At 40.8% G+C, this 21,748-nt stretch overlaps 1 protein-coding gene across 1 annotated transcript in view; it reads right to left on the reverse strand.

The window, feature by feature from the left end:
- Nucleotides 1-241: 241 nt before the first annotated feature.
- The window catches only part of LOC104502024 (connector enhancer of kinase suppressor of ras 2-like), a gene marked incomplete at its 5' end in the record, with an annotated part of 41,954 nt that continues 20,447 nt past the window's right edge, over nt 242-21,748 (reverse strand). The window contains 7 exons of the mRNA XM_010145928.1: nt 242-1,062; nt 1,427-1,615; nt 2,176-2,463; nt 3,666-3,766; nt 4,528-4,598; nt 14,951-15,022; nt 20,802-20,875. Of these exons, the coding sequence (XP_010144230.1) occupies nt 847-1,062; nt 1,427-1,615; nt 2,176-2,463; nt 3,666-3,766; nt 4,528-4,598; nt 14,951-15,022; nt 20,802-20,875 (1,011 nt within the window). The remainder of the gene's footprint in view (nt 1,063-1,426; nt 1,616-2,175; nt 2,464-3,665; nt 3,767-4,527; nt 4,599-14,950; nt 15,023-20,801; nt 20,876-21,748) is intronic.

Consider the following 21,748-nt stretch of genomic DNA (forward strand, 5'->3'; position numbering starts at 1 on the left):
CTACGAGAACCTGCCGTATGTACCGTATCCAGCGCAGATGGTTTTCTTTCACCATGAAATACTTCAAATTCTATTAAAATCAGTTTAAGTTGCAGCATTAGAGAACAACCAACATTGTTCTACTCGTATCCGAACCTCTGTGCCGTACCTGCTTGCGTACTGTCACTGACCGAGAGGCAGGCACCGTGCGTTGCAAACACAGTATCGGACTGGCGTGTACAGCATGCCCATAGGGCCGGACTGGGAGCTATTTGCTAGATGTACAGTGTACATTTTAAGGCACACTATAGGGATTGAGTTTACATTTTGATAACTCTGTCCTTTTATTTGCAAAGATGGTCACTACCTGGAAATGTTGCAAAAATAAACGTTCCTCTCTAAGAGTGGCCGGTGTTTTTATGTTTTCATCTTATACTTTTCTCAAGAAAAAAAAAAGTGTGAAAATGTGAACCTTAGGGTACTCGAAAAGTCAATGTCAATTACCATGTTACATTTTATATACATAGATATGTCTTTATCTAAATATATAAAATGATGTAGGAGCTCATACTATAAGCTTAGGTTTAGTACAGTACTTTAAATATACTGGCATTTATTTTCAGTTACACTTCTGCACTGCTTCTTCCTAATGCAGAGCTTGATACGGACATTGGTTGATAACAGCAAACAAAAAAAATTCAAAAAGAACCTTATTGTCTTATCATGCAATGTAGTAGGCATCCTGTGGCACTATTCTCTTATCCCGCTTATTTACAGTACTGCTGAGTACCTCGTCAATAAATATGACAGTGTTTGTCTTACTCGATTTGTCACGGCACCCAGCAATTATGGAGGATACGCGTCCTGTCACACGTGGGTTTCAATGAACGAGTGCGTGTGTGTCAGCATTGGTGCTGAGCTCGCAAGTTCGGAGGCTCCGTTTTGAGGCTTCACAGCAGCACTGTACTCACAAATGTCCAGGAAAAACTCATAGTTCTTTAGTTTCCAATCTTTAAACTTCTTTGACGTTATGTTGGGGTCATCCAGAAGGCTGTTGATCACTGTGAGGTCCCCTTCCTTTGCCTAGCAAATTCCAGAAAGACACAAGGCATGTCAAAACAGAATTTATGCCACATTTTGTATTTCGGCACTTTATTTCTTCTTTCATTTTTCATTAGGGAAACTACCAGGGACAGTTGGCTCTTTTCAGTTATTCAGGAACTAAACCGTTTGACAAGTCAGTCCTCGGTGCTTTCTACAACATGCCTCTAAAGAGTGCAAATTAATTTTAGTTTTTTCCTGTAAGCTGGAACGTTTGCTTTATTTTTGGTTTCTTTGGAACTCAATTCTAAAGCTACAAAGAAAGCCTCACCCATGGAAAACAGTAAGAGACTATGCTTTTACTAGTTTACATTGCTTATACACAGAAGTGACGATAAAGCCTTACTTTTAAAGTGCTCTTGAGAACTCTGATGTGGTGAAGCTTTTCATTGATCACTGGATCGTTACATCGCTTTACAAAAGACCTGCGGAACTCCTGCTTGGTGGAAGGACGCTGCTCTCCAAAAGCTGACAAACTAGCTTGTTCCAGGGATTTGTACAGCTCTTGCAGACCATCTGTGTTTTCTCCAATTTCCTTTATGTTTTCTGAAAGAAAATAGATAAAGAAACTTAACAACAAATCTACTCATTCAGATGAAGGCTCTAAAACCAGCAAGCAATACTGCAAACGCAGGAGAAAGTAACCCTGCAGCACAGCCTTCCCATTTGTTTTGACAGAACATGAATGTTTTGATCGGCCCCAATGCTGTGTTCTCAGCCCTACATCCAAGCATTTCAAGTACAAACCCCTGTGTAGTGATTCATGAATCTGCCAACATAACAATTCGACTGCAAAATCATTGCTGAGAATAATGGCAATATTGCCCCGGCTTTCAACGGCAGCAAAGAGGAACAGAACATCTCCAAAAGCTCACCTTCTGCACAGAAACTATTGTGCCTTCTGATAGGAACTTTCTCTTCTAGCTTGTCATCTGCTTCTTCTATGGACTTTACACATCCCTTAACCCTGACGTCTCTGTTTCGGGGAAGGCTTTGGCTGCGTTGCTTCTGTGGCCTGCTGTGAGAGCTGTGTCCCCTTTGACACTCCACCAAAGGGAAAGGCCCGTCCTGCTCGTAATTATGACGTCTTTGTACCGGTAGCGTTGCTTGTCTTCGTCTGTCCGGTGACATTCCAGGCCGGCCACTCACGTACTCTGCATCAGGAGGAACTGTCTGAAGGAAGTGGAGCCCTGAACTGGTTAAAGGAGTCTCTATCAGGTCCTGCCACGAGCGTCTTTCTCGGTAGGGAGGTCTGCATCCTGATGAGTGCGTGCTTCCTGCGACATCTTGTCGAGAGTCCTCGGCAGAAGAATGAGAATATGTTGATTCACTTGAAAAGTGTCGACCCTGTTTGGCTTCAGGAAATGGACTTGAAGAATTCACCTGAAAAGATACAAAAGCATCGGGACGTAAGACGACAGTTTTGAACCGACCCAAGAGAACGACGCTAGTGTAGAACATTATGTGATAGATACTAATAAACTGACTGACATGTGTGCTTTGGTATGTCGTAACGTGAACCTCTGTACACAGAACATAACGAGCAGTGAGAGCTTCTATGCCAGTGCTGTTTTAACCACTCCCTATTCTTGTTTTGCACATTCTCTGCCCACAGGCAGCTCCTGCTGGAAAGAACAGTGTAGCACTGCTACAGGTTTCCAGTTTACCCCCAGTCCAGCAGTGAAGACATCAAAGTCCCCAAAAGAAAATGAAATTGGATTTTCTTTCTTTTTGTAGGGGATAAGTATCCAGCCAAACAGAAAAAAAAACCAACAACTTCAGCACCCAGGAATATTTTTGAATTTGGGGGGACTGCTAAACTTCTCAAATTATTTTAATTAATTCTGCTGGGTCTGTGCGTAATTTTAATTCAAAAACAAAGAGAAAGGCAAAAAAGTGGAAAAACAGAAAGGGAGGGGCTTAACCTGTGTCCCAGTTGATAAAACAGCATCACATGGGTGAAAATCAGCCTGAACTTCACCCATGTGATGCTGTTGTCTCAGTCACTCTGTGGTTCTGGCTGTGTGAGGATCGTGTCATTCACGCTGAAGAAAAATCTGAAAGAAAAATAGAGAACAGTCCTGTCTGCGCTTAGAAACACAGAAGAGTTACAACAGCTGTCTGCGGTCCCTGCCATAGAAAGGGTCTGATTTGCTCCTAGAGCCTCTTCGTATACAAAATGGGTTTTCTCCTCATTTATCAAAACCTGTCTGTACACAGGACATTAGAAGCTGATCTCAGTTAGCACAAACTATCCCATCCGCCACATCCTTTCCATGTTCTGCAGTAAGACCAACGTTTGAATCGTCTGTTTGTACAATTAGGTGTGGTCTTTCACATCCTACAAAAAATGTCATATTTAGTGTGCAAGGAGACGTTTACCTCTGCTTCCTTTGTAACGGACTTGTTACAGAAACAGTCAGGTCTCAGCTTGTGAGGAACAGCAGTAATTTCATTCTCACAATGAGATCCATCTTTGTTCTGCCTTTATGGCAAGTAAATATCCCCAAACAAGGAAAATGCCAGACGAGGCACACAGGTATTTTTTTTGTGACCTACTGTCAAATGCAATAGCTGTAACTCACTGAGGGCGTTCGATGGTAGGTGTCACACAGTGTTGAAGAAGCTTCCTGCTTCAGGGTTAAAGAGCCATCGATGTCATCCTGGTCGCTCTCGCTCCAGTAATCTGCTAACAAAGCATTCCGGGATTCACTCACGTGCTTTTCCACAAGAAAGTGGGTCCCACGTTTTAAAAATAGCACCAGCACGCCAAGGCAAATATTTCACAGTCACCTCAGTGGCTTGGCAGTCACTGAGGAACAGGCTTGTGAAACGTCTGGCACCTGAGATGCACAAGTATGTGGAAAAACCTTCAAGTGTTTCAGGAGGACATTACAGAAAGCACCTAACTCCCACCGTACAGCAAACCCAGCTTCTGGACACAGACTTTCAAAGAGAAACTTCATTCGAGATGCCTAACAGAGCTGAGCCTCAACCCTTAGTTCCATGACATTAACGTAACAGGTTCCACTGTGGGCGATGGTGAAAATGAGAAGGCTCAGGCACCTCCTGAGCTCAGGAGATGTGAAAACAGCTCTAAAGCACATATTGTTCTGTGTTTGTGACCCCTTCGCTTGCTCGAGGGTGATGGGTGTACCCGATGGCTGTGATCTGGAAGATCATACCTCACCCTGAACCTTACGTTCTCTTTATCATTTGTTTTAAATATTTCTTCAAATGATTACTCAGGATTTTATTCTTGGTGGTGGTGGCACCAATAAATACAATTCTCTAAGGATTATGGACTCTTACAATAGTTGGTGTTTTAAAAGATGTGGTATGTGTGTTAATGAAGAAGTCAGTTACGGCATGTCTAACTTTGTTCAAATAACGAACAGATATGTGCTCGCTGCTCTCTTCTCCTAATTACAGTCACTGAAGCGTTACCTTCATCCGGGTGAATGTCCTTGTCGTCAGGTGTGTAACCAATTGCTGCGAGACCCAAGCGATTCATCCACCTGACAGAACAATAAAAAACGAGAAAGAGAGATACGTAAAAGGACCATCTAGTGCAAATCTGAGGGCATGCACGCTCTTAACATTTGGAGGAGTCAGAGACAACGCTCAGCCTAAAACGTGACCACCGTTTGGGCTGTTAACATCATGATCCAGATGTGTTCCGTGGTTAATAATTTCAAGTGAAGGGTGTTCTAGTTCATGCACAATGCAGATGTGCTGCTCCGCTCACATCTGCTGCAGGACATTTGCCTCGTGGAGTATCAGAATAAACGTGTACACTCAAAAATCTGAGACTATGAGAGTATTCCACTCGTTATTTTCTAGTCCAGGTTCATGATACTGGTCATCTAAACCTTTAGCCTTGTGGAGCTCTGACGGCCACAGTATTTTCCTTTGATTGTTTTTAACACAGAATTTTAGCTTTCTAAAACAAGAATTGGTAAATGGAAAGTGCCTCAATATTTGCATTTTACAGGTGCTGGTTTCTTTATTTGTCCCAAAATTAATTAATTTCATCAAAAATAAATTTCATTGTTTCATTAGGAAAATATAGTTTATTCTGGGGAAAAACACCGTTAGAGCTTTCTTTCTATAAGCTTACTGGATGTTTATATAATATGTAATTAAAAGGCAGGACAAAAGGAAATTAACACATAAAGAGGAAAGTCAATGTTCAGCAAACAGAAAACTGAGAATCAGCTTATTTTTGTCAAGATGGAAGTATAAGCAACGCGAAAAGCCCTATTATTCGCCATCTATACAGATCGGGATGCATTCTTAAGTATTCCCTTACTCAGAGACAAAATTATTTACTACATCCTTGATTTCCCAGTATGTTGCACATAAGTAGGTGTTTGCTAAAGCAGTTCTTTTTTCTTTTTAAACGTTGCAACGTAAAATTTGTTATGAATTATGTTCTTGGTTAATGAATCACATAACGACAGAAACACCTTTCAAAGGCTTCAGGACGGAGGTTAGTGAACGATCCGTACTGTATCGTGAGGCCAAGGGGTTTTGCAGATTAAACCAAGAAATCTAGTTGAAGTAATTCTTTCCTATTTGTACTAGAGCAGACAAGAAGCTGCTACGGCCCCGCGTGAATATATTATCGGTCTAGCAGCACAGGACGAGGAGGATGGTGTGCACAGCGAGGAGGCAGTGAGTGGGGGAGATATAAAAATAGCACAGAGTTCAGCTCGAATCGATCTCCTGGTCCAAGCGACGCTCTGCAGTTGCTCAGAGCAATGATCTTAATCTGAAATATTGGCTGTAACACTGACTCAGTGTATGGCCTTCAGCAAACCGTTCTACGTCTCTTCTGACGTTCAAGAGCATCCAAAGGGGACCGCAACATTTACTTCGTATGGGGAATTGTTACAGGATTTAATTTACTTGCAAAACTATGGAAATATAAAGAATTGCACAATAATATTACTTTGCCTTTCAGTATTAAAACAGAAATGAGCAAATTGGAAACAAAAATGGAAATGATGATTAGCTTTCACAAATGTCAGCTGCAGGGTTAGGACTGCTTGCAGAGATGTTGTTTGTATCAGCATGTCAAAAACTCGTCTTTATCATGAAGGAAGTAAATTTCAGATGGATTAACAGCTTTACAGAAAAGCTTTTCTGCAGTGCTCGCCAGCATAATTGCATTCAACAAACGGCATGCTGATCACTTGACATTTGCTTCTCTCGAAAGGCGTATTCTTTATGGCACTAATTGACATGACATCACACCCCGGCTCATTATTAAGCATTTGTATTCACTATTTTTTCAGCGGTTGTTCCTGAATTTCTAAACTCATTAAGCACTGGAGCAAAATAGTTTTAGTCATACTTTACCATATGCCTTTGGTAATTAAGCAGAATGCCTCGATGACTTCAACCACGCTTCTACTTAAGCAGCAATGATAAATTAGGACTTAGCACCATTTTCAAAGTTAAAACAGACTCGGCCATTCCCGTGGTCAGTACACGGAAATTTATAGTGTCTTAAATTTCATGCCAAATGTATCTTGTTGCTCATTGTTAATTTGTGGGTTTCAGCTCTTGGAAGCATTTATAGGTAACGGTCAAAGTGCTGATGTTAACCTTCAAGAGAACACGAGTGTTCTCAGCGTTCACAGGGTATCAATCAGCCTTACTCATATGGGCTCCATGTCCAAATCTGGAGTTAGCAAAAGGTAATCTTCTCTAAGAGGGCTCAGATTTTTCTCTTCTAAAGGGCAAGAAGATCCTCAGCTACAGTTACAAGTACTTTCTTACCTCATTTACCAGAATTTAGAGTGAGCTCTTTGTCAAGACAACAAAAGGGTTATCTGATGACATTCAGTGGCTTATAATGATAAAATCTCTTCTGATTAAAGACGAAGAATCTCAATTTTAGGTTTTGTGTTTTTAAGAAAAGCATGGGTGAATGTTTTTGAGGTTAATCAGGAGTTATAGAAGTGCTGAGATTACAGATCCTTTCCTTACATTCAACATTTTTTTCCCCAAGGAAGTGCAAACTCAGTTCAAAAGGAACACAGTGTAAACTTGATGAATTTACTTGATGAGCAAACCACTCTCATTTTTCAAGAAAACAGGCAGTTGAGTTATAAAAAATTCTCTGTGGAAAGCTTGGGAACTCATCCATTGGGGTCTGAACTCTGTGCTGAATGCCTTGTAGGCAAAGGCCAGGTTTTGGGAAGTCGACGGGCGCGTGTGTCAGAATGGGAGTCTCTGAGGGACGGGTGGCTGCGTGGTTAATTGAGGGTCATCGGTGTAGGACTGTAATGCCACATGTGACAAGCAGCTACCTACTGGAGAAAACCCCAGGAGAGGTTTCAGCTAATTTGCTTTATATAGCTGTACCCCTAATAGCGCTTTGCATTTCATGCGCTCCCCAAAAGACCCAAGATACTCTGGCAGCCGCACGTATGGCAATCTTACATGTACAGCTCCCCATATAGCGGCTCCCTGAGGCAGAAAGCTGGACTCCTCTTGCCCCCAACCCCCCACCTTTTTTCTTTGATGATTTAAACAGCCCCTCTCTTTTGATAATTAAACAGCACATTTCACCCAGGTTGAGTCCAGGCCACTCAGCGAAGCACAGGGTTTGCATTCTAGATGGAAGGTAGTGGTGATGCCATGGAGCCATATGAAATATCCCAAGGATACTTTGCTACTCCGTTTTACCTTCAGCATTGAACACCACCTCCGTATCGTCTCTCCTACCGAGGTTCACTGTAACAACTTCCAAGGGACCAAGAAGTGTGTTAATTGCTTTTTACTGCCTGTACCTTAGCGAACCAAATGCAGGGAAAGGTCAACCTCAGATCATCTAAATACATAAGCAGGTTTTGTACTTTGACTCAATGCTTTAAGTTCTAAATAAATCAGACGTGGCTTTAATTCTGCTGAGTACAAACAGGCACTGGTGCCATTGCTTTGGGTTAAAACAGAGCTGCGTTGTGGGGAGTTAAATTTACTGAGATAATGCTGGTTAGCACCAGGGGATTACAGCCCTGGGCCTCTTCCGAGAGTCTGACTCTACCCCCGGGCCTGGAAACGATGATTACAAAGGCACTGAGGGCAGCGATGAACTGAGTAGCTGTGACAAAAATCAAAACTTGATACTGAACAGTGAGTCACGCTTGAAATGCCCTGAATCATCAGAAGTACGTTCTCTTACTGGTCATTTAATAAAAACACTGGAAAATGTTAAACATTTGTTTGACAACCGGGAAACCATTTTGTGTCACTTCACTGTCCTAACGCACTGGATTAACCCCACAAATATGCCATTAGTCATTGTAGAAACGCAGTTGCTGTCACTGGCTGCTGTAATTTACTTCTGCCCAGCGTGGTGATGAGTCAGCCCAAGGTCCGGGCAGGGTTCTGGGCTTGAAGGCAACAGTCGTTCTCATAGTGGCACCACACTTCACCGCTTGGCTATTCCCTGCCACAGTCCAGAGTAAAATAGCACACATAAAAAACCCCCCAAAACCTGGACAATCTCAATTATAATGAATTTGAGGAACTATTTTGTTTAGTGTGGGAGAGTAGAAACCACAGCCCAAAGGGTAACTAATTTTTTTTAAAAGAAGAGGAACAAGGCTGTTATGTTTAGGGGCGTAGTTAAAACCGTTCCATAAATCCATGGAAAACCACAAGTTTCTGTGGTTCGGGTGAGTTTTATTTGCTCATATCCTCAATGCCAGATACACTTTTTGCATGTACAAGATGGCTGGTGCATAGAAGAAACTACTGGATTCCAGTGAAAGAGTAAATTAAGGATATACCCTGAAAAGGGGGAAATTCAAGAAAGAGTCTCTCCACTTTCACTGTTTCTTTCTGCTAAATGGTCCCTTAAAAAATGAAACCAATGAAGTATGGAGTCATTAAAGGGTAGAATAAATAAATAGTTACATGTTTCCTATCTTGCACCTTTTCATCAATCAATTATCTCCAAGCCTGTTGACATACAGCCTCTCTTGAACCATCTATTTCATACACAGAATTTAATCAGTGCAATTAATATTTCATTCCTGATTAAAAACTTCGGGGTTTGTTTTTTTTTTTTATTTCAGTGGGATAATCAGATCCCAGAATTCTCTGGAATACATAAAACATACCATAAAATTCTCTGCAATACAGAATTATATTTGAGAATTGATTTTCATACTTGTTATGCTGGTTTCTCCCTGACCAGTCTTTCATACTGAACACCTGAAAAATCAATACTTTTCTCATTTTGGTTCCTAAGGTACATTATTTGGACTATTTTTTAAGGTTATACAGGTAATATATTAATTTAACAGAATAAAGCTTCCTGAAATAGGTTTGGCTAAAACGATGCCTTGATTTTGCTTTACACAAAAGAAGCCCCAAACCATAACTGATGTCTCACAGTGAAATATAACTGAGCAGAGTCTTCTCAGCGAGCTCATCTCTCCAAATATATCAACCCTCAGCAGCCTGTAGTTCTGCTCTTTTATTTGTCACAGTTGCTGGAATCTGTTAAGTAAAATCATTCAGGGGATAAACCGTAAGTACTCTTGATTTGATAATTTGACATGACTCTGTTGATCTTGTTTCATGCATTGTCTTCTTAGATTTGTCAGGCTGGAAAAATATTTTAAAAGCCCCAGACAGCTTAAGTGGTGACAAGTGAACCATGGCAATTTATGCCCTTCTTTGCATGTGCATCTACTTCACATACTTAACGGTAATTTAATTTTTTTTTTTTTCAGCTTCACCCTGTCAACCAAATCCTCAGCTGTGCCTTTGTAGTCAGAAGCCTAGCTTGGTGTTCTGGTTTGTTTTTCTTTTTCCTGGTGGATGGTAGGCAAAACAGTTCACTGCTTCGGCAGCAGATGAATTGCCCTTCTGGTAACAAATTAAATAGCACCTTACTGCCTAACTGTGGCTGTATATCATGGAGAATACGCACACAGTAACTTCAGGATAGACTGTAATTTCATGTAAAACCACTAACAAACCCTAAGGAAATCTACCAAGACAAGACACAAAAACTCACTTGTCTGGAACTTCTCTTGCCCATCTTCAAACACTGTGGCAGCACTAACAGCTCTTGGGCAAATCCAAAAGGAATAGTCATTGTTATGTCCAGCTTGGGCTTTCAAGTTGAGACTTAAAGGAAGCTTTAAGATGAAAATAAGACACTGTCTTTGTTGTCAAAGGCGGCTGCTGGATTTCCCCCTATGTCACCTTGTCCTGTTGGATTTACCTTAGTGCTCTGGATAATTCATCAAACTTTCTGGGGATCCTCGTAAAGGCAAGTCCTGGCTGCTGCGTGCACCTACCGCTCCCTGCACCGACTGTGACGTTCTAACTGCTGCAGCACGTGCAGCCAGGCAGTGTTCTCCCGATAGTCCTTCTACCGTTCTTACCAAAGTACAGGGCAGGGATGGAAAGCTGCAAAAGTGAACCCAACCTGGATTTCTTAACATTTGATGCATGCTGTGATTTCACTCAGTTATTCAAGCTTCTACCTTAGCTTTGATTGCCCCAAAACCAAGCTTGGGAGAAATGAAACATTCTTTATGAGCAAGAGAACCGAGTTTGGTATGGCCTGAAAAGGTATGGGTGGGGTTTTTTCGGGTTTAAAGAGGAATTCTTTTTAAGAGGTGGGATGATTTATTGTGCAATCCTGTAATTGTACTTCCACATATTCTTAGAGAAATCAGATCAAACAGGCTAACCAATTCTGTTGAATGCCTGACTTATTGTGTACATTACATATTTTTATTACTAAAACTTCAGATTTTGCAGCGTTAATTTAGTACCCCTAGTAAAACATCACAGCGTGTGTCTGTAACGCACGTTCATTCATCACGGAGAGGCGCAGCGCTGTAATCACAAAATCTGCTCTATTAAATGCAGCTGAACTGTTTGACTCTCAGCAGAACCATACCAATCCACAGTGGTATTATTTACAACTGAATTTGATTAAGTTAATTCTGTAATTTAACCCACTCCAGAAAGCCACTGCAAACCCTAACTCCTCTGCTGCGCATTAGGGAGAAATCCACCCCAAATGCTAATTTGGATAATTGCAATTGTGTATTGCAAACTCCTTTGAACTCCTTTAGTGTAATGCTCTAGGTCAGTGGTTCTCAGGGGGCAACGGTGGTTCACAAGTCTAGGGCAAGTAGTTCATAAATTGTAGAAAGGAGGATTTAAGTGGCTGGCCAAAAAAAAAAAAAAAAAAATTTTGAAGACTTAAAGCTCGTGCTAGCCCTGGTGTAGCATCTGCCCCAGGTGGAGCACTGTAGCTCTGCTATTGCACTGCTCCCTCCCCTATTCATCGTGGTGTCACCAGCCCCTGGGGCCTGCAGCTAATTCTGATCAGAAAATTGTTTTACTTGTGCTGCAACTTAGCAGCTTTTATGTGAGCACGATAAATTAGAGGATTGAAGTGGCCTCAGGCACAGACTGTTTTTCCTGGATTTGAAACAAGTTTATAGGAACATAAAGGAAGAAGGGGAAAACCTGCTGTTTATGTTTACTTACAACACCACTGGGAATCTCCTTTTCAGGGATCTCTATTCAAAAAGTACCTTTCATGTTCTGCAGAATTATCTCCTTACTTTTCATCAGATGAGGACTAAGGAGTGAGAGCTCTCCAATAACCAGCGTGGCTGTATTTGTTCAAGAATTGCAAAGCTGGACAGATCTGACAGGATCCCTCTCCTGCACACTTCTCCAGGGACTCTCGTTTAAGAGGAGCAATGTCTAATAGCGGCATATGTCTGAATTTCTAGTTGCCAAAGTATTTTCTCAGGTGTTAGTTTATTTGTAGGTGAAGATTGAAAGTAAATTATAACTGTGAAAGATGCATTAATACAGCCCTACCATCTGATTTGGGCTAGATCTGTCAAGGCGACCAAGACGCCCAGAATTTAAGGAAGGCAGCAGAATGATCTTTAGTAATGAACAGGATGCTTTAGGGAAAGCCCAGAGTAACTCACTTGGTTATATTCAATACATAAAAATACAGAGGATATACACCCTAAAATTTTCTTATATTCAATAGAGATTTAATTCACAATACTTCAATTTTCAAACAGATTCTTTTTAAGATAAATGTTTTGTTAGAATCTTTTGGGTCTTTGCTTGGAAAATATTGGGAGTGACCCCTACAAAACCAGTCACCATTCTGTTTCAATGGGTAGCAGATAATTTTTACATTTTTTAATGAATGCAGAAGATTTATGGGAGTTATTAAAATTGCAAAGTTAACCCAGTAATTCACATCAAATGTGATGAAATTATTCAGCCTAAAATAGGACCTTTTTTAATTTAATATTTGGAGTCCATGATGAGATTGTAAGTGCAATGCACTGCATACTTCAATGACACGAAAGTTTAAAATAAAGTAGATACTGTAACTGAATAATAAATTCAACGCAAATTTCCTTAGGAGTATTAAAGCCATAAACAGGTTATGCGTGGTACGGTAATACATGAAGCACTTCTGGGAAATGAGGCCTTTAACAAGCTCAGAGTACCCTGTGACCGTGGCAAGCTAACGATGAGCTCATCAATTTCATTATTAATTCATTTCTAAGAACGCAGCTATGCTCGTGTAAGAGCCGACAAAACAGCATGAACATTAATTTTGCAAACCAAAGTCTGTCTGCACCATGCACCACAGCAGGCAAAATTCAGCTGCCACAGAGCAGCTCTCTGCTGCGTCCAGATCAATCACCACCCATCGGTGTAGAGTTCCTTCAACAGCAACGCAGAATTAACAGCAGATTAAAATATTCTGGAGTGGAAACAATTATTAACCAGTCAATGTGCAGTAAGAAACTGTAAAAACAGCTGGTAAAACAAAAGCTGCTGGTAAGTGCAGATGGAGGAAGGATATGCATTCCCCACTGAGTGAATAAAGAAATTCCGTGTTCCTCTCCCTATTAGAACTCCTTTCCTTTTCAGCATGAAAGATCTGCCCTTCTGTCAGCGCACAGAAAATCCAGTTAAATTTTGTGGTGACAGCAGGACAGGGAGATACCACGCAGAGGGTTTGCCCTGTTTGCTCAGATTACATTGATAGCAATTTGCTGGGAAGACGGAGATTTGTGAAATTAGTATTTTAAGTACATTTTTCATCTGTGAATCTTGCTTACTCATTTCAAATTTCACAGGGGATAGCTGGGAGAAGGAATTCCAGGAAGCGTGTAAAGGCTGCAGGGGATGCCCGGGGATTTGACAGAGGTGGCACAGTAATCCATCATGGGGCAGGGGAGTGAATTGCAATTACTCTACAGGAACAGCATTTCTGAAGGAAAAATACTGGAAGAATACTTCAGGGAGAAAGTTTACCCTTTGTCTCCTCTCATGGGAAGCAGACCCAAAACGTCAGGAAAAAGCCCGTTGTAAATTCCAGACTAACAATATGGAAATACAGCCTGGCACCTTTCCAGCGGTTACTCTCCACGAAGGCTGTGAACTGTCATAAAGACAGTTTTGTCAGCTCCCCAGTGTAGAAAAATCAATGAATATCGTAAAAGCAGTTTATTGAATGTATGTCAAGACTTCCTGGTTCTCCACAAGTCAGAACAGTTCATGGTGTATCAGAAAGATACGATCATTGGCCCTTCGACAACCCACAGCTATCCAAGTAGCTAAAGTCAAGGGAGAAACCACGTGCATTATGAACAGTAAAAGGTCCTCACACGGCGGTTTTGGACTACATCTCAGCCACGTTATATAAGTGACCAGTGGGACATCAACAACATTGGAAAAAATACTTTTTCAGCAAATTTATATCCTAAAAATGACAACAAGCCACAGCAAGATGCTCCTGAGAACTGAACTTCATCGTCCTCATCAGTGGATGATGAACTGGCCAGAACTGATTCCATACAGCCAGTCTTATACATCAATATGCTATTTCCTGAAGGGCCACATGAGCAACAGAATAGAAATGTTCCACTTAAAAATAATTTTTAGACATTAGTATTCCAAAGAAAAAAGTCCAGCTGTAACCTGTCTGTGAACACAAAGAACTAACTAAATCTCAAAAAGTTTCAGCAGCCTATGCCAGGAAAGATTTAAGACTTCACCGTGTGGTAACGCTGTCCCACGTGTCCTTGCTTTTTGCCTCAGCTGGGGATAAACAAACTACTGAAGGAACAGGAGGAGGTAGAACATTTGTCTCTGCCTTTGAGGTACCGTCCCGCCTCTGTCTAACCTCTCTGCCTTCATCACTGAGTCACAAAACAGAAGTGCAGAGCAATTCGGGTTAGAAGCGATCTCAGGAGGTCGTGTGTTCCCACCCCCCACCCGCGGCAAGGCCAGCTTTAAAGCTGGATCAGGGTGTTCAGGTCTTGTCCAGTCAGGTGTTGAATGTCCTCCCAGCACGGCCAAGGACGTTTAGAACCGCACAGCAGTGCCAACAACTGAACTTTGCCAGCCTCTGGTCCTTCTTGGGACACCGATGTCATGTGGAAAATTAGTTACTGCTGGGGTTTTTGTTGTTGTTGGGGTTTTTTCTTGGGGGGGTGGGTGGGGAGTGGGAAGTATGGGGATGACACAGGGAGGTTTTCTATGGTGGGTTTGGGGTTTTTTTCCCCCCAATTTTGGCATGAAATAAATGCATCTCATTAGTTCAATCCCTTTCTTGTTAAAAAAAAAATAACTAACTGGTTTTAGGTCATGTCCCATTACTGCGGGTTGTCACCAGAGCTAACTCTAAAGTATCCCATCAGGTGGGTGTGCTCTCAGGTATGAGCTTTGGTATGTAGCATTGTTCTTATACACCAGAAACACTTATCCCACATTAAGATTTCTAGCCTTGACTACTGGAGTGCCATGACAAAGAGGAAACATAACTTACCGATTCATTTCCTCCAGGCAGTCTGTCGCAAAGTAGAAGCTCTTTATTTTGGGGTGGCATGCTTTGAAGGCGCTGTAAAATAAGCAGAAAGAATGAAAAAACACCTTTTCTTTCAAAGAGTTTGTCTTCAAATACACAAGACTGACCTGCTTCATGGCTCTTCAGCATGCCACAGGTTTCATAGGCATTTGAACCTTCTGTCTGAACTCTTGTTGGATAAATTTATAGATGGTTTCCTACTGATCTGATTGCAACTACATTTGTGAGCCTACCTGCTACTTTGTAAAAATTTCAAAAGCCCTTGAATGACTTAGAAATGTAGAACCTTTCACTACTCAGTGATGTTACACATCTCAAAATTTCTCGGGTAAATTTGAACAGTCTTACTGAGTATGTTTAAGTTAGCTGTATTCCAAAGATCTCTTGAGGAGTAACGGTTTGATCCCTCCACCTCTTCTCATATATTGATTGAGATGACTCCAAGAAATACAGAGGGCTGCCAGGTTATGTGTTGTAACTGTCTCATATCTTTATGGCCACTTTGATTCTGAAGATGTACATGAATTTTACCCAGATTTTGTTTGACGTTAATAAATGATGAAGAGAAGGAATATAAAGACAAATAACCAGCCAGTAATTGCATTCAACTGGAGACAGCATTCTCAAATACAGCACTCTCTAATTTTCTTTTAGTCAGAAGACTGTAGCATCTCTAGAATAAACTGAGAGGAAAGTTTCCTAAATTTGATACAATATATTTTTAATCCAGAATTATAATCTTCATTCAATTTGATTTTAACAGACGCAATATGGAAAATTCTAGGGAATATCAGGGTTTGGGAATATATTTTGCTGGAAGTAGTCAATCACAGAATCATCTCTAGTCCAACCCCTAGTAATAAAGAAGTTTCCTGAATAGTTTTAACTCTTTATGTTAAAAGAGTTAATGTTTATCTTAAAAGAGTTAATGAGTCTTTATGTCTTAACTCACTTCTAGTTCCAGCAACTGCTTTGTCAGGTTACTCTAAAACCAGCCACATCCTAAGTACTTTTCATCTTAATCTACTAAAGTTTGCTGGATTCTTCTTGCAATTAACACGAATCATTAATGATTCTTCATCTTCCACCTAGCAAATAACACAGCTGCCGATATTTAAATTTCAGTTTAGACCTTATGTTTACTGTTACATTATAATTTGTGGTCAGTTCTGTGTATCTCACTGGGTTTTTTATTGCACAGTTTGCTCTCTCAGATAGCTTTTGACTCAAGAAGTCCCAGTCATGTGGGTCCCCCTTCCCTTGGTGACTTTAAATTCATGCAAAGTGTAATTTATAGAATGAAGTTCTTTGTGAAGTCAAGTTAAATTAGAAATCTCTGGAATAGTTCCCAAAGCATGTCAGCTTTAACTTAATTTTAAAAGTCTTTGCTGTTTTACTGGTGTATATCCTTGGCTACACTGACCTGAGGTGCTGAACAGCAGCATGACAAAAGGCAGCTCTAAGACTGACATTGCTCTGTGCGTCGCTAATATTCCTTCTCCTTCCTCAAATGTCAATTCCTTCACCAGGCCAATTCAATTGGGTCAGGCTGAGTGCGTAAGACATGGTCCGAGTCTCGCTGCAGGCTGGCTGGGTGCACACATCACTACAGTGCGTTGTGGACCATTCAGACTACATGCATGAGGTAATCAACAGGCTCAAGATCTTACCGCAAAGATGATTATCGTTCACTTAAAATTCTTTTTATTAGTGCTTTTTTATGGTAGAATCCCTAAGTGCTCTCTCAGTTGAGCAGTTATTTGAAAACTGCCAAGGACAATAATCATATTTCTACCAGTTTTTTTGTGTGAGTATAATTAAAACAAGTATTGCCATCAAGGAAACCACAAGCTCAGAGCATTACAGACTATTATTTTGATTAGTTGGCAAATGTTAAAAACCTCCACATTATCATTCATAACATTTACTTTAAAATACTGACATTTATACGGTAATTACCAGATTTAGGAGTTAGATTAGGAATCATTACATGTGGCATTATGAAAAACCTGTGATACAGCGTTTCTACTATTAATAGCTTAAACGCAAATGCAAATAGTAATTACTATGATTAATTACAGTTTTCAGAGACAAAAATGGAAGCTGAACCTTCACCTGATTTTCTTATATATATTACTAACCCAAAGGCACACAGTAACAGGCTTTCCTAACTAAAGTTCTGCAGAAGAATGAGGAGACAGCAGGGCTGGCTGTCTTTGGGTGCAGTTTCCTTTTTCATGAGGTTACAGCTATGTAAAGGGGAAGTTTACCTTCACACAGAGTCATCACAAAACGTCTTAATTCCATAAAAGACTACTTGAGTAGTATTTAAGTATTGTTTTGGCCTCTGGACGTTGCTATTCCACTGCAGGTCCCCATCTCTGGAGCGCCTTGTAGTTTGCAAGTGGGGAATCCCAGCTAGGAAGGAAGCTTTTCTGGTGCCCACTAGATGGCAAACGCTTGTTAATTATATCTACGGGCTGGTAAGATCTTAATGCAAGATATTTTGATCATTATACAGTTTAAAGTATACCTGATCAAATTCATGATTTCCTTTACCCAATTAGTATAATATTATTTTAGTGTCAAATATTCTTATTATTCTTAGTCTCCTGCTTCTAAACGTGGAAGTTTTACTCCCCTCTTGCCAGCTGACTGCCAGCGACTCCAGCTGCTCTAGCAAAACAGTTGACACCGGTCTGTGAAAAAGAAATGTGACACGGTTCTGTGCATGTCTTTAGGACACAGAGCGGTACGTTACACAGCGCTAATTACACAGTAATTAACACATACCGTACCTCCTTACGGAACTTATGTTTTAACACTCAAAGTCACTACTGAATAACCCCACTGCTCTGTTACACTGTTGAAGCATGAGAAGCTGTTTTCACAGCTGTATTTTTGGCTGCGATGTCAGCACGCTGTTTTCAGCCAGTTCGAACTCTGTGCCTCGTCTCCACCTTCCAGCGCTCTGTTTGCCCAACCGTCTCCCAGTTCTGAGATCTAAGTATTGGCTCGAATTGGAGAGGATTATGTGGGGGATCTACAGATTCTCATCCTCTTGATTAATCCTGTTAGAATATCATCACATGATGGAGTTTCTGCTGGTAAATAGGATTATTCTCCTAGACAGGAAATTTACCTAAATAAAAACATTACAATGCCAATATTGGGGGTTCAAAGCCAAGCTGTTAAAAGTTAGAACATGTCAGCGTCGGTGTGAGAAACAGAACTGAGATGTGGCTCCACTGTGCTCGTTGTGTGATGCCACCTATGACTGGGTACTTGAATATTGCATTCTCACAGGAACCCTCCCTCGATTACTGCTTCTTAGAGCGAGAGTGGATGTGCTAGAGAGATGAATCAGGATTACACACCACATAAGGCCATTTATTGGAGGACTCCTGTCTCAGATGTTAGGGAATTCGTGACTTTGCCATAAAATGCAGAAAGAGTAAGAAGTTTTTCAAGGGTAAATCAGTGAAATGCTGGAGATCTTCCTGCTTATGCCAAGGAGTTCTCATGTACTCAGTCACAGCAAACAGAATTAATAATTGGTTACTGCACGAATGCTCCTTCTTATCTTTCTGCCCGATATTCTGATAACTGACTGCAACGTTGAGCACTTACAGCTGCAGTGATGTCTTGTACGGTTACCTGTTTACATACTCTGAACAAACCACATCTTTATTGTCATGAAACAGAGATCCAGAGTCTGTGGAAACTTTTGATTTAAATTATTTGCAGTTCTGTTTCTGGGCTGCAACGTGTGACAATAAACCCGTCTTCATCTCCCAGAAGTGTCACAAAGATTATCATGAGGGAAGCGTTTAGCTACATTAAGATCTGCAGAAAAGCCTCCAGGAAAATAATTCTAGATGTATAAAGAAATACGAATAATGCAGCAGAATGATACCTGTATTTTCACCTTTGGCTTGTTTTGGAGGGCCCTAAACTGGGTGCAGGAACCAAGATGTGGTGTAACGAGCACCGAGTGTAAGGGAATAACTACTTCCCCCAGCCAGGGGCTGCACTCCAGTGAGCGCAGCCCTGGGAAGCTGTGAGCTGTCTTTCCTGTGGGTGCCCGCTGGGGATTCAAGTTTGGTTTGCTGCCTACTGAGGGGGTCCAGTTAATTTCAGAAGTAGTAATAGCAGGCGTAGCAACCTTTAAGATACTGCTTCATGTCTACATGTTCCATATCAATGACACTGATACAGAATTCTGTACGCAGATCCAATATGAAGTGCCAACATGGCATAGGCTCTCATAAATTTAAACCTATATTTGCATGAATCATGCAATGAAAATTTTCACTAGGTGGGGACTTTCGAAAGTTCGGGCAAAGCACTAGTTAGTGATGATTAATTATGTATGTAGTTCCATTAATTTTTAGCCTTGTGGATCAGCTTCATTATGGGGCATTATAATTATCAACATCTTTGAAAGTAATATGAGATTCTTGTCATGCCACATGCCACAAAAACTTAAATAACTAAGATTTCTAATGCATTTTTAATCATGAAGATGCAGATACTGCCTAAAAGCTGTGGAAAGTTTTTCAGTGTCAACAGAAGAAACTTCCTCTCGCAGGGACAAGGTCGTTCCACATCCAAATATAGCCTGGAGAGCTAAACCAGTCTGAGACAATGCCATGATTCGTATAATAATCAGAGTACCTTCATTAAGTGCATTAGTGAGGCAAATCATCAAACCGTACAGAATAACGTGTTCAGTCACTGTACGTTCTCGTGAAAGCTCTCTCAAGGCGATTTTATTCAGTGTATGCTATGGACATCAGTAACAGTCATCTATAAACCAGCCCTCTCCCTCTAACAGAGCAGTGGGAAAGACAAATCTGTTCAGATTCTTCAAATCCTTTCGTTCAGTAAGGTTTGAACGTGTCACATTGATGGCTCTGATAACAGCAGAAATTTGAGGGGAAATTCAAGCTGAGTCCCCAGATGTTCTTAGTTTTGAGAGAGCTGAAAAAGCTAGCACTGTGACTGTAGCTGGACTTCTTCATGCACTAAAATACTAAGTGCACTTTTGAGGTAATTTTAATTATAAAACATAAAATTATGAACCCACCAAAAAAGAAAAAAGGAATAGATTTCTTTCCCCTGTCCTTAGTAACTGTAACACTGGATTTACTTTCTCTGTGTCTTTCACAGGAGCAGGTAAAATAGTGGCAAACGTAAAGTGTGGTTTTTGTGATGGGGGAAATGTATAAATGATAGTGCACGAAGGAAGAAATCAAAGGGAAATTCAGCTCAGCAAACAACGGGAATACTGTTAATGTCTTTATTACACTTCTACCCCTGGATCTGCCTCTTTTTGAAAGGGTTCAGAGCCTGAAGTTACTTAGGTTTCACCAGTGTGCAAAGTTTTAGTTACTGGGACTTTTTGTTATGCATATACCCTACAGAAATTGTTCTCTGAGAAGTGTTCTGAGCAAACGTGTTCTAATGCTTCGAGCAAAGCTCTGGAAGCTATTTCTAGCTGTGCACAATGACCTTCTGTTTGATCTTGGCTAATTCACTGAAATTTGTTAAGTGGTTTATATTCTAAAAAAAGGGTATTATTTTTCCTGTATTTTGTTCAATATCATTATTAATATCCACTCGTTCCTCAGAGGAATTTATAGAGTGCTCATTCATGTTTAACTTGTATAGTGATAACCTCAGCTGAAAGGAGTAATAGAAGTGTAAATGCACCGCCTTAACTCTCAGACAGACAGTAATAACACCTCCAGACAAGAACAAGCAATCGAAGAGGTTTGAGCTCCTGAGGAATAATTGACACATTACTTACTGTTTTCGTCTGCATTCAATTGCTCTGTCTATCCTGAACTCAGGTAAACTAATGAATCCTTCTGCTTTTTCATCCTATCAAGAGAGAAGAGAAAATGATGGTGAAGAAGAGCAGAGAATTAAAGAAGAGAGAAACGAGCAGTTGCCATTCGGGTCTTACACTAAGAACAACCATCCAGTCAGTATTTTGGATATTTCCCCCATAAAATTTTCACTTAAAAATGTATTTACTTCATTACACAATGTCAATGACTTTTATGAAGAAATTCAACTGACAGTTTCTTAGAGGAGGCTCAGTCATCCTCACCCCCATTTGCTGAAGCTCACAGAAAACCTTTCAGCACCAAACAGAGCACCTGAAACAGCACTCAAGACACTGACAGCTGCAGAGGAGAATTCGCAGCTGCTTCATCATATAGTCCACATTTTAAACCTGTTTTGAGGATGCTTCCTTTCAAAGTCATGATTGTGCAGACCATCTGCCCTGCCAGCAATAACTGGGGGGGTTCCTACTGTGATTAAATGGAAAAGTAGTAGCTAGAAAGTATCTGTTGTTGTTTTTTAATTCTTCTGGAGTAATTTCCCAGGAAAAGCAAGAAGACATTAATGGCAGTCAGATTTTTGAAAAGTATTAGCAAGCGTACTAAGAATTATGACCTGGCTGTAAACAACAGACTGAGAATCAGCGGGACACATAATGACCACCTTGCATATAACAGGGTCAAACAAATTGTACAACAAAACCTGAAGGCCTTTATCACCCACAGCCTGAGACAATGCTGTTGTGGGCTGGCAAGAAAATACCAAAACTGAGGATAGCTATGCTAGTAAAATTGTCCTCTTGAAAAAGAATGGAAAATATGGAGCGAAATACCAGTAATCAAAGCAGGCTGCACGCAGACAGTGCAGATCAGGCACCGAGGCTCAGTGTATGAATGGAAGAACATC

The sequence above is a fragment of the Buceros rhinoceros genome, unplaced genomic scaffold, assembly GCF_000710305.1.
Source record: "Buceros rhinoceros silvestris isolate BGI_N320 unplaced genomic scaffold, ASM71030v1 scaffold32081, whole genome shotgun sequence".
NCBI classification, from domain to species: domain Eukaryota; kingdom Metazoa; phylum Chordata; class Aves; order Bucerotiformes; family Bucerotidae; genus Buceros; species Buceros rhinoceros.